Raw genomic sequence first — 17,741 nt, 5'->3', positions numbered from 1 at the left:
TTGAAAAAAAAAAAAGAAGAAAAAAATAGAAGTACAGATGCATGGAGAAAATGATGTGAAAAGTTATTCATGAGTAAAGGACTAACATAGCATCATTCTTTTAACTAAATTTATGTGGCTCAAGTTGTTATTATTTTGTGTATTTCAGTTATTTCAATAGCTGTTGAGCAGTTATTCCATTGAACCTCACCATTCATTGCAGCTGATTGATTTATTACAACTAATTGAACAGAAATAATGGCCACAGATATTGTTAAGTGTTTGATTTAGTTTGATAGTGTAGAGCAAAGTATAGTGTTGTAAATGCACAGTGGAGGTGAGTTATTTTATTTCATTTTTTTTCCCCTCAATTTGAAGTGCTTTGTGAAAACAAAACGTGTCATGTAACTAATTTTACAATTTAATTAAATGGGTTTGGTGGTTGTTTAAATAACAGTTAATTTAGACTCAGAAGCAACATGTGGAGAATGACAGTTGAATTGTGCTGGAAAACTGAATGCCTTTGTCATGCTTAAGTAAGTAAGAGCTTTAGATCTAAAGTTGGAGCTAATTTTGCTTCAGAAAAAATTTCTCTTTCTCTGTCTAATTAGAAGGTTTACTGCAGTAGATACAGCATGCGTGGAGTGCTGTGCAGTTCAAGAATAAGGTCACCATCACTTTCAGTTAACATACTGTCAAATTATCAAAAACTCTACACTGTACAGTTGAAAAGACAACATAGAAAGAATGGTGGTTGTTCATAACCATTTTACCATGTTCGTATGTTTTGCTGATAACCTGCAATCTATTAAGGAAACTGTGGGGGCAGTTGAATGGAGTGTAATTGGAGAATGTTGATGGTAGGTGTCAGATACCAGATGTAAAATGTCAGTTAGGTGTGGGACTCTAATGAACAGATTGTCAGCAGTGATGGGGTAATCTATAAGAACCCTGAAACTCTCTATGGCTGGGCGCTGCTGCTGTGACAAGCAACTGACGTAACTGTCTAAAGTTGTGCTAATTAGCAGTGATTACCCACAGTAAGGCTGTAACAGAGTGACAGACCATAATGCAGTGTACTTACTGGATGTACCTCTTATGATGCACAGATCTGAACACATGGATGCATATAAGTAAACAGATGGGGAGATAATTACTTGAGAATACAATTTAAGGGATTCCTGGAAAAGAAGTGCTTATAAATTTTGCTGAATAATAAATGTATTATTATTGATTTAAGTACAGCATATATAACAATTACCTTGAGATTTTCCAGCCTCAGCAGGTGAAAAAGGGGTAAGTAGAATGAAGCAAACCAAAGCCGATATACATGCTGTAGCGATATAAGCCATATTTTCTAGTTCTAACATGTAAAACAACAAGAACAAAAAAATAAGGTTAATAAAAGTGATTATGCAATTATCTTTGGCTGCATTTACAATAAGGCTAAATTAATACCATACCTTAGGAAATATTAGAATGTCAAAGACAAATAATCCAGTTGCATCCTAACATATGACACAACATACTTCGAACTCTTTTCAAAGTATTTTGCAGTTAAAGATTGATTACAGAATTTGTGAACTGTTGATGTTACTTTACATAACATCAAAAACTTTTAGTACAAAAAGCAAACTTTTCATTTGAAACACAAAGGGAAAAAAAAGTATTACATTACCCTTTATAGAATTCTGAAGTTTTGCTCTGCTGTCTGATGGCAGAGTGAACAGAATCTCTCCAACTGGCTGTGTTTACACTTCCCAGTGAGCCGATCTGGACAGGGGGTTTTCTCTGTGAATCAGAGTGCTTCTTCACACCCCGATGATCTAGCACGAAAGCCACTTGAATTCTCTCTCTCTCTCTCTCTCTCTCCCTCTCTCTCTCTCTCTCTCTCTCTCTCTCTCTCTCTCTCTCTCTCTCTCTCTTTCTCTCTCTCTCTCTCTGACTCTATAAATTACAGGGATTGCAGGTTCACTCTGAAATACACTGCAGATTCCTGTAGCAAATTGCACAAAATGCCACTCTCCATTCAAAATATGCTGAACCACAGAATTGTATGGAGAGCAGAAACCTACTCTCTTGTTGCCCATACTTTGTCAAAATAAAAAAAAAAAAAAAAAAAAAACCTTAAACCGCATACGAGAGCATTTTTGAAAGTAGTTCCACTGGATGCCCTTGAAAACCAGTGATCTCTCTTTTGCTCATCCCAACAGACGTATTGACCTGTGCATATTAATTCCATCTCCAGATGATATCTCAGGAATGAATATATTTTAAAACAAATTCTTGAATGAATATTATTATGCTTATTGATTTTACAGTCCTCTGGACATTTGCCAGATATATCTAAAACAGCTTATCTTAGCTGGGGCCAAGAGACAATGTCTGAGTATTGTCTATTATAGGCATTTTTAAATAATTCTGATAGCAATTAGGCTCATTCTGAAAACTTCTCTGCCGGCACAATGAATCAGTTAGAAGTTCTGTTGCCCAAACAGTTCAACCAGCCTTACAGAACGACGATCGCTCTATCCCTCTTACATCTTTATGCATCTTTGTAAAAAATCATTCAAAATCAAAACAGGGCTGAGGAACAGCAGGGAACAAAGCCCAATTGTTAGTTTCAGACAAATTAGATACAATATTCTGGACACTCTCAAAATGTTGTAATTATAATGGTCACATAAAGTTCTGATTAATCTTAGCACAGTGAACTGTTCACACTGGTCTCATTGATGTTTCTGCCATAGAGAGCAAAGACAACCATGTATGACGTCAAGATTAGGTCTCTGAAGCTCTCCACAGAGTGAAGTGTTTTTCTAAGGGACCCAAAGAGCTACATATGATTGAGTAATGAAAAAGGCATGCAAAAGTGCTCCAGAAAGCCTTCTGGGTTTTCACAAATCTTTTTGGCTGTGCTATAGGAATACTGTATGTTCACTTGTCATGATGCTGCTCATTTTCAATTCTGTGCTTTGTTCCATAGCTTTTTCAATGATTTTGACGTCAAACAACTTGCTGTTTCCCTGAAGACTATGGGAGTTCTTTGAATCCAAGGTTGAGTGGTACAACTTAAGGACTCACCCAGCAGAGCTCTCTGCTTTTTATCCAAGTGCTTCAAATGGTCTTTTTTTTTCAAAGGGTTTGTGATGCCCACTTCCACTTGATGTGAGAGCCATTATCTGTAGTTGATGGGACACTCAGCAAACTAATAGAAAATTACATAACATAACCATTAGAGGCAAATCAAGTCTTTGAAAGAAAATTAACAGGTTTAGTTCATGTACTCCCTGCAAAGACAAGAGAATAAAAGAATTTAAATGGAATTTCATAACGGCTTTCATATTTTTGAAAATGTTCCACTTAGTTATATGTTGTGCAATCTCTAAGTTTGATCACAGAGTTGTTTATTATAAAATAGTGAATTTGATAGTCTTAAAATTAATAACCAATTCAGATTTATCTCAAGATGTATTCAAGATTTTATACATTTTCAAAACACTAATCTTAGATTTAGCACTGCATAATAAAGACTGCAGTGTATTTACAACATGAATATTTATATATGTAAATATCAAAACGGAATCTGGCTAATTTTACATGATGTCACTCAAACACAGGAGACACAAATGAAGGGAATTAGCAATGGTTTTAATCATCTGTATCTCCTTCACTCTCTCTCTCTCTCTCTCTCCTTCTCTCTTCCCCTCTCGCTCTGTATAAATGCAGCTGTTGTCAGATATGGGAAGTTCAATGCTAATATTTATGATTGTAATGTTAATTAAGAACTGTAAGTTGGATTATTTCAATTAGTAAGGACAAAGTCAGACTTCTCATTAAATAAACTACACTGAAACAACCAAAGGGCAAAAAGAAACATTCTACCCCACTTACAAATAACAAGCGCACATAAAAATTAGCTGGTGAACTGACTTTCTCTTTTCATTATAATGCTGTATATGCATCTTCCTGTACAGCCACTAGGTAAACTGTTACTGAGCTTTGGCCCCTATACTAACAAATATTGCATTATCTCTGACAGTGTGAGTTAAATAGTAGAATCAGGTGTATTAGCTGAAAGTTGTTTGGCTCTTCAAATAGAGATTTGGCCATTGCTTATTACACCCAGACTAATAAGTTTAAAAATAGAAACAACGGTGACCAAGCCATCTTGTCAGTCAGTTTGAAATTCATACAGCCTACCAACCAAGTCTCCAAACATTACTGTCATTGATGTCTGAATATGACCATTTAAACACTCCTCTTATTTACTTGTAACATTTTTCGTTCAGTCATTAATTGCCATCCATTTCCAGTTATGCTGGTGAACGGGCTATCATCACAAGACAAACACAGATGGAGACTAAAAATCTTGGATTTAATATTTAATTATTTAATCACATCATATAAAAAAAAAGAAAATTACCTGGCAAGTACCCGGCAAGATAACAATAAATCAATTAACTATTAATCAAACAGTTAAGCAGTAATTTACACTTTTTTGCATAATGTATCACCTACCATAACTTAGCAAGCACATGTAAAGGGAAAATAATTTGAAATGCATCTTAATTAAGGAAAAAACTCCATGAATTCCCTGTGGAAAAATATTAGGTTTTGTGGCTTACTTTTTACTTCATGCTAAAATGGCCATTTATCTTAATACATTTTGAATCTGGGACTGATTTTTTTTTAATGATATCACATACTTGAAGCAAACATCATTATATCATTTTGATATGATGACAATGGGAATCTAAGTGTAAAATCTGAAGTATTACTGAAAAGGCAGAAAGTGAGCAACTATGAAATTAAGTTTACGTTACATAATTCAAAATCAAAATAAAGAAAAATAAGGACGGAAGAACCCAGTGGAAATAAATAATACAAAAGGCAAACAAGCCAAACGTGTAAAAAAAAAAAAAGGTAAACACGGATGCAGTTTCTTTTTTTTTTCTTACAACTGTTCACATTTCTTCAAAGTGTTTCCCTGTTTTGAACATTTAACTGCAGTACATGCATAAAAAAAAAACAACAAATAAAGGTCTCTGAGTCTTGATATTTGCTTTGCTACATGATCAATGTAATTTTTTAAGTATGTCATCGAACACATTGTATGTCAGTACCAAATAATCACTCATGTCAAAATATCATCTACTTGAAAAGTTCTGAACATTGTCCTCATTTTAGAAGACCCATACAAAAATAACAAGAACTAGATATATCCATTTATATTGTGCATAAAATAGTAGACTGTATCAACCGATAGGGTGGTACATGTTCTCTGTAACACAGATGCTTCTAGCTATTGTACATGTATTTTCGCGTGATACTTTGATTGGTCACAAAAACAGGGTCCACGGAGGCTACTTTGGCAGCAATGAAAGAGTGAATACAGTGAAGTACAGCTGTCAGGTTGGCAAATTCCAGCTCCTGTAAAAATATAAAAATCACAAATAGAAAGAAAACAGACAGAAGAAAATGCACAAACAGTACATTTATGGTCACTGTCTTTCTTTCCTGTGCTCCTGTAAGAAAGTTTCTATGTAAAGCAAATATGTATTGTTTACTATACTTTTGTAATTGTAATAGCAAAATATTCTTACAATCCTAAAACTGTTAACCTGATACCATACTATTTGCATAATTTAGTGATGTCAAAAACATTATTATTACCTTCATCTCAATCTGTTTATTTTCAGAGTTTTTAAATAATAGTTTCACTCTTGTCTTCCCATCATCAGAAGAGCCTTTCAGTTGTGAGAACTTGTATCTCCAAATGATTTTCTGAAAAAAAAAAAAAAAAAATCATGAATCAGTAAATAAGGATGTGTTGCGTTTTTTTGTTTGTTTGTTTGTATGTTTTTTTTAATTGTACAGGATGCACAGAGTGCGTATTAAAGTGATGTGTAATAACACTTCACTTTAACACTATAATATATTGTCTTTTGCCTTCACCTTATAATTAGAGGCTACACCTGTGAAAAAGTGTGTGCCATTCAGAGAGCGCATTGGTTGGTTGATATGAAACCGGCAGGGTTCTGAACCTCTGGGACCAGATTTAAGGGATGGTCTCAAAACCACAAACATATGTTTCCTTCTCTGTCTAACAAATGAGACTAAGCAGAGAGGTAATGATCCTATGTCTAGTAATGAAAGGAACTCTTCCACTTGTCCATTTTCTCTTCACACAGTGTAAAAGAATCTGAGAAAAAAGACCAGCGAGTGGAAAATTCCACTCACTCTTTATTTTAACTTCATTTTGTGCTACAGAGTATATTTTCCATGTATCTAAGCAGGGCATTTGCCCACATTGTTTCATCTGGATAAAAATGAGAAGAATGATTTTACCAGACAGACATTAATAAGAGTAGAGGTTTTGCTATTGTGGACTTTGTGAGCCCAGCAAAAACAGACAACTTAGATTTAGCTTGAGAGACAGTTCATTAAACACTTTTGAAATGACTGATCTGGGCTATTGTGGGTACCACATCACAACAGCTTATTGGGATAGTCTCCACACAGTGAAACCAATCAACTTACTCAGTATGACTTTTCTCTGCAGTGCAGATCACTGCTTTCTGCATTAACCAAGAACAATACAGTCCAGAATTAGATTCTACACAAGGCTGAGAGGTTCTTTGCAGTGTGTCTCCTTGTCCTGAAATATGTCTGTTCTGTTTCATGTTATTCATAAACACACTGTGTCTCCAGTAGTGATGACATTGTAATAGTTTCAATCTCTTAAAGACTCATTTTGTCCTGTGCGCTAAAGCAACACCATACATGTTTTCTTTTCCAAAGTGGAAATAGTGCAGTGGGGGGGGGGGGGGGATCGTGTGTAAACAGCAGACTGCTGTGTCCCCATCTGAACTTTTAGCATTGGCATTTACAAACAGACATGTAAAGATCCTCAATACTCTCTGTAGATATTCTTACCAATAAATCACCACTGAAGACTGTAAACAGTTTTCTCAGGATCAAATAATGAAGCAATGCTTAAATGTTCTTAGCCAGCTCACCTTTGAAACACTTTCAGCACAAGAAAAACCAGATGCGAAATCAATCGTGAAGCACAGTATTTTTCCTTGGTTGCTGCACATGTAGGTTTTTGACTGTTGAGAGAGAAGGTCTGAATTACTCAACAATAAAATACAATACATAAACTAACAATACATAGATTTGGAAATGGAGACAAAGTGTATGTATATATATATATGTGTGTGTGTGGGGGGGGGGGGGGGGGGGGGGGGGGGGGGGGGGGGGGGGTAATGTAAATATCTATAAAAGAAGAATCAATATTGAAAAAAAAATCTGTGAAGCACTGGTGGGAAACACATCGATTTAAAATCATACTCTAAACTAGTCTTCAAATTCTACTCTAAACTAGTCTTAGTATCAACTGTCCACAGTCTCTGTCTTGTTGTTTAATTCATATTTATGCAAATAGGTGAAAATTTCCAGCACTCCTGCTGTCAGTGGAAGAGTTATTTTCCACAGCAATAGGACAGGTATGGTTTAGTCACCATGGCAACGGCTGCCCAACTCTCCTCTCTTTACCAGAGATGGAATTAGAAAAATCAAAGGCTTTAAAATTGAATGAATATATTATACAGTCAATAGAAAATAATTTTGTTGTTATTAGTAAAGTATTTTAGGAGAAATGGTCTGAATATTTTTAAATGATTGGAAATTATTTTTCTCTTGGTTGGGTATAAATAATGGTGATAAGTGTTCTGTGCCACAGTTGTAAAGACATGCCATCTGGCTTTTTTACATATTGACAGTCAAATGCACAACTATTACCAAAGTGAAATAAATTAGTTTAATTTAAAAATGACATAATTACTGTGTGATTTTTAGCTCCTTGACAAACAGTTGAGTATTTTCTCTAATTTCAAAAACTGGGTCAGAGGACCTTAAAAATGTCCGCTAAATGATGCAAGCTTGTTTCAGCATCAAAGCTCTAATATATAAATGATTTAAACCTATGTGTCAGAGAGTAACTATGAGTATGTACCACTTTCCTGAAAGCGCTTGCTATTATCAAGTTATTTTATAATTTTGCTCGGTCCACTAAAGGACTGTAAAGACAGTTGTCCTTCCTTATTGTTGGTGTTTTTTACTTTTTGCTGTTTTGCACATAACATGGAATGATTCTGTCACAACAAGTAGTCATATAAAGACCATCAGTGCACTGCTAAGCACTGACATTATATCAGCTCATCTTTTCTCTATTAATATCTGGAGCAGTGTTAAAAGGGGAGAGTACAACATTAATTGTTTGTGCTGACTTGGAGTTTTATCAAGTTTTCTCATAAGTACGTGTTATTATTACTATTTTTTTAATCTAACTATTATACAACCTTCTCAGGCAGGCAAAAAGGTCCTGAAACTTTAATGGGTTTTCTCACAGTTCTGCAGAAGCCTTCACACACAGGAGAACCCAATTTGGGCAGCGCTTGGAAGCCTTGTGTAGCTGCATGTTTTACACTTCGTGCTCCATTTTTCTGAATGCAGCTGCAAATGGAAACCAGTCAACCTGATTGCCAGAAAGCTTTACTCCAAATCACCTCTGAACTTCTAGAATGTTAAAATCTGCCCCCCCTTCTTTTTGACACTTTCCTGATCTTATTTTTGGCAGGGGTGTATTTTAAGTCCTCACACTCACATCAGGAGTTAGGATGAATGCTATTCCAACGCTCTTAATTACAGAGTACATTCAGCCCTAAGTGAAATGGGACTTCATGGTTCCCTCAGAGATGTGCCGCTGTTTAGGTGGTGCATGAAATTCAGCTGCCAGAAAAAGCAAGCGACACAGAGGCGGATTTGCAGTGCTTACTGTCGGCTCATGTGAGCATTTTCTGTGACACATAAACTGCAGACTACACAGTACTAATTGGGGGGTTTTCTGGAGCAGACAAGAAAAACACATCATCCGTGGTATTCCAGAATCTCCTTGTTATGTTTGGCATGGCTGAAGTTTGACCAATTCACCCTTTCAATGGTATATATCCCCCTAACACACTTCAATATGAAATAGTCCTGATCTATGGATGTTTATAAATGTAAACTCAAGGTAAACCTAGAGCTGATAATATACAACACAACTGAATCCTCATTTACATTATTCTTACATCAACCAGTTTTAGATAGCCATACAGACATGAAGACAAAAATAGCAATAGTTGGGAGGCTCAAATTATAATGATGGAGATAAAACCTCCTCATTTTTGGATAATCATATAACATTCAAGAACACACTATTTAAATGAGCTTAATAAATATGAAAGGCTTCTATTTTCTCTCATGTTTGTTTCACATTGTGTCTCGTGAAGTTGCAAACTAAGCAGAATAGGAACAGTTAAACAGTCATTGTGAACCACATGAGGTTTGACTAATTGGCTATAGAACACAGAATCACCCCCTAATTGAAATCCTCCATCATGTTCAGTAGGTTCCCAGAGGACATGGTTTCAACTTAATATCATTAAGGCCAAGAGAGGAGGATCATTTTTCTGTTTTCTTTCTCTATGTCTCTTTTCTCATTCTTTTTTTTTCCTTTTGGTAGGATGATGATGGGGGGGGGGGGGGGAGCATTTTGCACTTGGGATCCCTCACGTGCAATCACATTTGCACAAGCCTAAAAAAAATAAATAAATAAATAAAAAAAATAAAACCCTGCAAGATATTCTGCAGACTGGGCATGTGCACACAAGAGGAGTAAGCACATCAGCTTTTTTCAAGCCCTGAAGCTTGACAACATCCAAACCACAAGCAGTACTGACCCTGCTCATTAGAAACAGAGTCAAGTTTGGTCGTATTAAACTGAGTTTTTCATTTTAATTACAGCTAAATGATAGCAGCACCACCGTCCAGAAACATTGAGACTGATGGCCACAGCTTTGCATACTGCTCACAGGGTTTCTGTCAGTGAAGATTAAGAGCAACTGGTCCATAATTCTTCTTAATATGGTCTGCAAGAGCACTGCCGTCCTCATTTTGCACTCTGTATTAAATGTGAGCTTTTTCCTCTGGTTCACTGAGAAGCTTGCCTTAGGAATTATTGTCCACGCAGTTAAATAGGGATGAAAATGAACTTGGTGGAATTGTGATCCTGAACTTCGGGTGACTTCACCAGATGAATACTCCATAGAATGTAATATGATTATTTTATCGTCCTAGGTCTTTCACAGTCTCGTCACACCACCAAATTACAGCATTCCCAACTTACAGTGTCATGGATTTTTAAGTCAGAGCTATAGAGTGAACTATGGGGGGATTTGCATTCATAATGCTGAGTCTCAGATCTCACAGTTTGTAGGGAACATTGGTGCAGAAATTCATGGTAGGATTCAGGGAGGTTGCACACTGCTCTTGCTCTCTCAGTATTGTTGTGATTTAAATCTCTTCTGACAAGTTCTTTCCGTTGTATTATTTATAAATGTCGCTTGTTAAGGGTACCAAGCATCATGGCCCTCTGGCTTAGCACTGCTTTTTTAAGAGTTTGTACTGCAGCTGCATTCAGTTAAAAGTGATAAGATTTCACCTTGCCCTAGTGGCCACTTTGGGAAATCTTAGCTTGTGATGTCTTTCATACTTTTCACCATTCACAAGAGGAATTTGGATTAGAAAAAGACCTAATCGTGAAAAACCAGTTGGTTTTGCTGGTGGGTGGTACAAAACCTTGCTACTTTATATACAGTAAAAAGGTACCATAGCACTTGTCTCTGTAGCAGTCCAGTAGTTATGTTCTGTTGAATAGCCCATACATCATATCAAATATATATAAACTATTTCAAGTTGTTCACATTGAAAGTAAAAATTGTAGGCAACTGTACTTTATAATTTATGGCCAGCAGTCACAAGAGAGGTTTACTTTATCTGACTGTGGCTTTACGCAGGTGTATAGTATTATTGGAGTCCGATGTAAGAAGCAGTCACTGGATACATCTGTCAATCGTGAGGGCAACTTCCTCTGTCAACCATTTTTTTTTGCACTATTTTAATAACTCTGAATAAACTATCCTGTGAATAAATAAACTGAAATGTGATGTACATGTAAATTAACAAGTGTAAGTGTCACTTTTAACTAGCCAGTGGGATCAGCTTGAAGAAACGATTGTCATATGCTGCCAGTCTTTTTAAAAGCTAAGTTAATGTTAGATTTGATATTCCATTCATATTAAGTACAAATTATTTCTGTATTCTGACACTTATTGACTCTGGGCAGTCTTCTTATATGCCTAATGCAATCAAACAGCTAAAACAATTATAAATATTACACTAACCAGAGTTTTATAATAATTGATGCTGGTGTAATAGAGTTAAAATTGAGTTCTTTGTTAGCAGTGAATCTTGCTGTACTTAGGTGTCCCTGGTAAGTATTGTTTGCTCTAGAGACTCCTGTCATGCACTGCACCTGTATAGGTCTGCACACTCTCTGAAAGGGTTTCCTAACACTCCATTAGAGTGCATGTGATTACAGGAATGTACTTGAATTGCTTTTTTCATAGCTGCATGTATTTGTTTAATGTATTTCATATTTGAATGTATTCTTTTTCTCCTGAAAACACTGACTAGAAAAAATTTGCTCGCTGAGAGATCTAATGTTGGCAGCCACCACACTGACAGTTCTCTGTGTGTATTTGTTATATGTCATCAGTTGCCAGCTTTTGTCATTAAACATCAAAAAGCAAATCATGTGTTCATCTCTGTGTCCGACCACTAGACCCCTGTTACGCTAACATGGTTTCGTACACAAGCCAATGTTGTAATTTCTGAAGCTCTAAATTTCCCTTTTCACCTTTTACCTTTTTTGTTTCCCTCCTTACAACACTTATGTGTTTTGGTATTGAACATTTGATCTCATGTTTTCCATGGTATAACAGGTGCCATAACTGGCTAGCTAATTCTGTCTAATTCAAAGAAGTTGTCTCCTAGCTCCCTCAAACTTCTATTCCACCTTTCTCCACTTATGTCAGCAGCATATGCTTTACAACACTCCTCCCTGCAGGACTTCATCTGACTGCTGATGCCTCAGACCTTTGTGCAGAGGAGCCAATTTAACGGCTCAATGAGGAGAGGTCTTACAAAACAGGCACTTCAGTGAAATTTAATTAAACTAATAATAATGTTTGAAAAAGAACAAATCAGAAACAGAGTTTAGGCTATCCTCCAGCCTTCCATGCAGCAGAGTGCCTTGTAAAGGAAAACTGAAAGCTATGATGAGTGGAGCCGAATCATTTTCTTTGTTTCCTCTCTGCAGCCTATATGGATTGTTATAAGGATATTAAGAGGTTAAAATGCTGACTGACCCAGAGTGCTGCGGAAGTGATAGGACATTTTTGAAACAAAAGGCAAATTGGCAGAGTTATCAGGAAAGCGATGTTAAACAATGTTTACGCGTATAGGACAATCTGAAATGGTATAATTGAATTACATGCTCTTGATTTCAGAATGTTCAAATAGAGGAAAAAGAACAGAGAGTTACAAGAAACAAACAAACAAAACCCAAAACAAAACTTCAAATATAAAAAAAGACTGCTTTGCTTTAGGAATGAATTGAAGCAGCTCTTTTTTACTTCCCAAAACTATTTTCATACACCAGTCTTCAAACAACAGTGAAACAAACTGCACTTGAAAACAAGGGCTCCCTTTAAGATACATTGATTCAGTAGTCTCCGGTTTCATGTCTTTATAATGATGGTGAGTGAACTTACCCCTACTCTCTGGACCTCCATGAAGACAGCCTTCTGGAAGGCCTTCTCCCAGAGTACCAGCTCAGTCCCAAGCTCCACACTGAAGCAGTGACTCTGTCCATGACCCACCAACACACTGAAGCAGAAAGGTTCGCTGTCCCGCAACTCGCCCTCCTGCTGTAGTCCCTGGTACAGCTTTGTCTGGATCCAACAGTCCTCTGCTATCCACAGCTGCACAAGCCATGACAGAGATGTCACAATGGAGGATAACACTCACAGTACAACTATGATTTCATTTAAGTTAGTATGTCATGGAGCACTATTTCCATAGATAGTACATAACGCAGTAATTTTATTGTCAAGTGGAAGATATCTTTACAAGGCTCCAGTTGATCAGTTGTAAAAAACACTGAATTTTACAAAAAAGTCACATGTTACTGGCATGTGAGAAGTGTTACTGTGAGAAGTCAGTAATTACTTAAGTGGTATTTAGGGAAGTTGATTTGCATCTGCTGCTGAGACATTCTACAGTTGTCTATCGCATTGCCACACGCAAACAGGACTCCACTTTACGGGCTGCGTTGTTGCTTAAACATCATGTTAAAAAAAGCATGATTGTGAAGATGCATGCTTTATCAAAGTTAGAGCTACCTTATGAACCTTAAAGAGAACCTCACAGAGGTTAAATACTGCCTCAGCATGAGCCCAGTCTGCCGCACTGACCTAGAATCAGACAACAAACTTCCTGTCAGTGCTTTATTTACAATTAACATGCTATTGAAAAAGCAAATCACAAAGGGCACACATTATGTTCAGAGCGGATGAAGGAATGGTTTCAAATGAGTCAACCGGACAACCAGAATAATGGAATTACTCTTGTTAAGCTTAATGGCCTAAATAAAAGAAAAGCAGTGCATAATTTCTGCCCATAGTGTTCCTTACATGTGGTAGGCAGTAGCTGTTACCTCTGTGTAGTCCATTAAAAAGTTATGAACTGATACACAATGGTGACCATCTTTGCGTCTGCTGGTGAACTACTGATTTACTCAAATGAAAGAATCTTAGACAGAAATAGTGTTGCAGAGAAAATAGTTATCTGAACTAAGTCCTATACCCATAAGTGTGACCTTGGGAAAGGTCATACTTTGACGCTCCGTCACAGTAAAAAGTTGCTTGGACCTTTCCATCATGAGGGGGCTGGACTGGCAGATCTTACCGGAGGGCCTTTGAGGATGTACAGGGAGGATCCTTTCAATGCCAGGAACTTGTATTTGTGTGTAAGGTTGGCATCACTCCCCTGAAGGTGCTCATAGACCCAACCCATGTGGATGATCTGGGAGGAAAACATTCAGAGGCTGAAAAATACATTCTAAAACGGGAGAAATTCTCAGGGCAGAGATGAAAGAGTTCCTGAAGTGTTATTCACATCTGCAGAGGTACCTCTCTAATTCTGATGAGTAGCCACTATGTGAGAGTGAGAGAATGAGAGAGTGAGTGAGTGAGTGAGTGAGTGAGTAAGGGAGTGAGCAAATCTTGAACATCTTTGAAAAGACTGATTCTCTCTCACTTATGTAATTGTTTGTGATTGGTGATGCAATCGTGAGTCACAATTGAGGATCAGTCATAAGATTACCTCTGCCAGAAATTGATCAAAAGATGGATCATCTGGTTCATGGCCACCACTATTAATACCTCTCCTCAACAAGCATAAAACATACAGCACAGAGTCAACTGCTGGCAGCCTGGGAATATGAGTTCAAGTCAAATTATAGAGATGTATACTTACCTGATCATCAGGCGAAGAGTATTTGTTGGTCATTTTGATCTGTATCAAAAAGAAATACAGGTTAAGAATGTGGTAAATTACATATCAGTTGCTTTAATTTTCATTCTGGAACTGCTAAGTTAGTGGTATTTCACAAAATTGCACTTGAAAAAATGAATCAGGATGTAAACCTCTCTTTCAGGAATGTTTTTATAAATAAACAGACAGGGGATTTGTTTCATGACCTTGTGAGGGAAATAGTCATTGCTGGTTTGAAAAGTACTACCAATTTTTTTTTCGTTAATTAAATTATTTATTTATTATTTTACTGCTGAGATAGAAGCCAGGAATCTACATTGTACTAAATGCAATTCAGTCTGACAGATAATATTTTGCTAAAGGACATTCGTGTCATTTTTTTAAAACAAAAGTCTTACTGATTAGGCATTTTGCAAAATTTTTACAATTAATTTCCCAGACAAACAGAAAAGACAAATCAAAAGATGTTTCTTTGAGCTATATTCTCTCTCTCTTGCTGTCTCTCTTTCTCTCTCTCTCTCTCTCTCTCTCTCTCTCTCTCTCTCTTTCTCTCTCTCTCTCTCTCTCTCTCTCTTTCTTCCTTTTTTTTAAAAGAGTCATTTCAAGAAATGACTGACAGTACATAAAATGTATCCTGAATCTGGGCCAAAAAGGGCTGCTCATCTTGTAACATCCTGGGCAGAAAACTGCAGGCCAGAAGCTGTCAAACACACTTCCTCTCAATGCCATGACCCATCAAGACAAAGTGATGTCAGAGTGATGTGTCAGAGAGTCTATTTATGGGTTATAGGTCATGGCAATAAAAGTCACAGTTCCGCTTGATGCTCTCTCACTCAATCACATCTTAATTGGACATTTAGCAATCAGTCTCTGTATCCATAATTAGGTGACGCAAGTGAAATAATTACACGTAAAACAGGCAGCTGTGCGGCTGCAAATCAGTGCATGTTTGTAGCTTCGTTGAAGAAAAGGCCCAATGGATCATCAGAGCAGTAATTAAAGCAACATGCAGGAAATGAGATCATTAAGAGAAATTCTTGCAGGATTTTAGTCCTTGGTTGTGAGCATAGCAACTTATTATTTGCAGAGAATTAGGCCCAAGGATATGTGATTCACTGTGAAGGGGAGGAATGGATTATGTGCTTCATAATATATCAACACAGTGCATTATTAGTAGGCATTCCGGGATTGCAGCAATGTCTTTGAAGTGCTTATAGAATATCATGCACAATTGGATCTAATGTGGTGGATGTCAGGGAGAAGCAGAGTCCTTTAAAGATCACACCAATAAGCCAACATGGCTCAACAAGGCTCCAACTCTCCAAGATGAACGATGAGCTGCTTTAAATTTACCTATTTGCATCGATGCGCAAATTGTCCATTCAGTCGCTGGACATTAGATCCAGCCTCCTAAAAACTATCATTTCAGAATGTCATTGTTTTCCAAAACATGCCACATTCACTGGGGAGACGGGAGGGGGCAACTGAGGACTTTGAATGCATCAACACACTCATTAAAGCTAAACAAAACACTCACGCTCTCCTGTGTCAAATCATTAATGTTGGTTGATATTGCTTGAAGCCAATCTGTGCTTTCTGCTGCAGTGCAAAATTGCAGAATATTGGTGCATGTTCCATCTAAGGCAAAGACTTCAAAACTGTTGGACCTGTTTGGAATGAGGGGAGAGAGAGAGAGAGAGAGAGAGAGAGAGAGAGAGAGAGAGAGAGAGAGAGAGAGAGAGAGCAAGTCAGGGATGAAGAGTTGAACTCAGTGATAACTGTAAGTAAAGCAAAATCAATGTTCTGCAGAAGCAAACAGAACCACTGTAGTAAGCAGATGGTAAAGTGGCATACAGATGAGGATAAAATTGGTGTTTTAAAATAGGTCATAGCGTTCTCCCTTATCAACCATAACAACCAATGAGAAACAGTGAACATTATGTTTGTGTAGTTTTAACGAATCCCATCAAAGAACTGCTAGTCCCCCAAAAAGTGAAAAATAAGTAAATAAATAAACAAATAAAATAGGGTGAAAAATGAATATGCTTATGACAGTCTTCTTGCTCTCTCTGAATCACTAATACATTTTTATTTGTTTGTTTATTTATTAAAATTGGTAGAAACATTGTTTAAAAAATAATGGTGGAGTAGATGCCAAGGGGAAAAAAAACAACACAAACAACACAAACAGATTTGTGAGGTTTCTTTGTCATGTCATACGTGGCCTAGCTGTTGAATTTGATTTACACGTGTGATGGATATTGACGAAACAATGATGAAATGGAATACATTTATGAAAAGAGAGAAAAAAATGTCCTAGCACACTCTTCATCAATTGTATCTAATGGGATGGTTTTGACAGTTAATTTTAGTATGTGTTTGGCGCAGGCCACAGATGAATTACCCTTTGATTCTGTGGTCTGATTGTTTAATGATGGCTGTCAGTTGCATTCAGTAGAATGTCAGGTGACTTTGACTACAGTGCCAAAACATATTTTATGTGATGGTTAAGCTTTTTCTTTTATGATTGTGGGGAAAAGAGACACCTAGAACATTAAACTGAGGGCTGTATACTGTAGCCAATCAGGCACAGAGGACGAAATTCTGGAATTGCAGAAACATTGAATAGTTGGTGTATCTATCCAAACACATTCCCGGAGGATCTGTTTGCCTACACCTCATCAAGTATTTGAGTGATTCAATAAATTATTTAAACAGTTTTCTTCAAAGTCCAAAAGTTCAATAGAAAGGTTATGCCTCAATCCTACTGACATACAACCCCTTCAAAAATAACACTGAAATCCCTTGCCGCTGAGTGCTGATATATGCTTCTGAAGCAAAATCCAAACATGCTGAGACTCATGTATACATTTTCAGGAAGTAAATGGGCAGTAATATTATGACATTTAGAAGGGTTAATGAAAATGACATAAAAAAAATTCAACTCTGAAATACCTAAATCATTCAAATTAACTTTCACAAAATCACAAGCTGAAAAGCCATGCAAAGCCCTTTTCTCAAACACTCATTTGAGTGCCATGATTTCAATTAGTGCTATTCAAGCACAAGGCAAAACAATTTCTTCCTTTTTTATTTCTAACTTTGTCTATCTCTGACAGAATTGCTTTGAGAATGTAATGTTCTGCTTGAACTACCAGTAGACTGCAGCAAGTGCCCTGAAACCCAGAAATGGTCTGTGTGAGTGACAGAACACAATAAAAAATCCATTAGAGAAGAATGTTCAACTTTTACTGGGC

General features: G+C 36.8%; 1 protein-coding gene across 1 annotated transcript in view; it reads right to left on the bottom strand.

Moving 5' to 3' along the window:
* Positions 1-5,280: 5,280 nt before the first annotated feature.
* sntg2 (syntrophin, gamma 2) overlaps positions 5,281-17,741 on the bottom strand; it is a 29,380-nt gene continuing 16,919 nt past the window's right edge. The window contains exons 10-17 of the mRNA XM_030785747.1: positions 16,022-16,151; positions 14,467-14,505; positions 13,897-14,013; positions 13,332-13,403; positions 12,702-12,911; positions 7,002-7,094; positions 5,656-5,766; positions 5,281-5,412 (exon numbers count right to left, since the gene is read on the bottom strand). Of these exons, the coding sequence (XP_030641607.1) occupies positions 5,281-5,412; positions 5,656-5,766; positions 7,002-7,094; positions 12,702-12,911; positions 13,332-13,403; positions 13,897-14,013; positions 14,467-14,505; positions 16,022-16,151 (904 nt within the window). The remainder of the gene's footprint in view (positions 5,413-5,655; positions 5,767-7,001; positions 7,095-12,701; positions 12,912-13,331; positions 13,404-13,896; positions 14,014-14,466; positions 14,506-16,021; positions 16,152-17,741) is intronic.

This window comes from Chanos chanos, chromosome 1 (genome assembly GCF_902362185.1).
Source record: "Chanos chanos chromosome 1, fChaCha1.1, whole genome shotgun sequence".
NCBI lineage: Eukaryota > Metazoa > Chordata > Actinopteri > Gonorynchiformes > Chanidae > Chanos > Chanos chanos.
The sequence above is the reverse complement of the archived record's forward strand: the minus strand, read 5'-3'. Positions and strand labels throughout refer to the sequence as shown.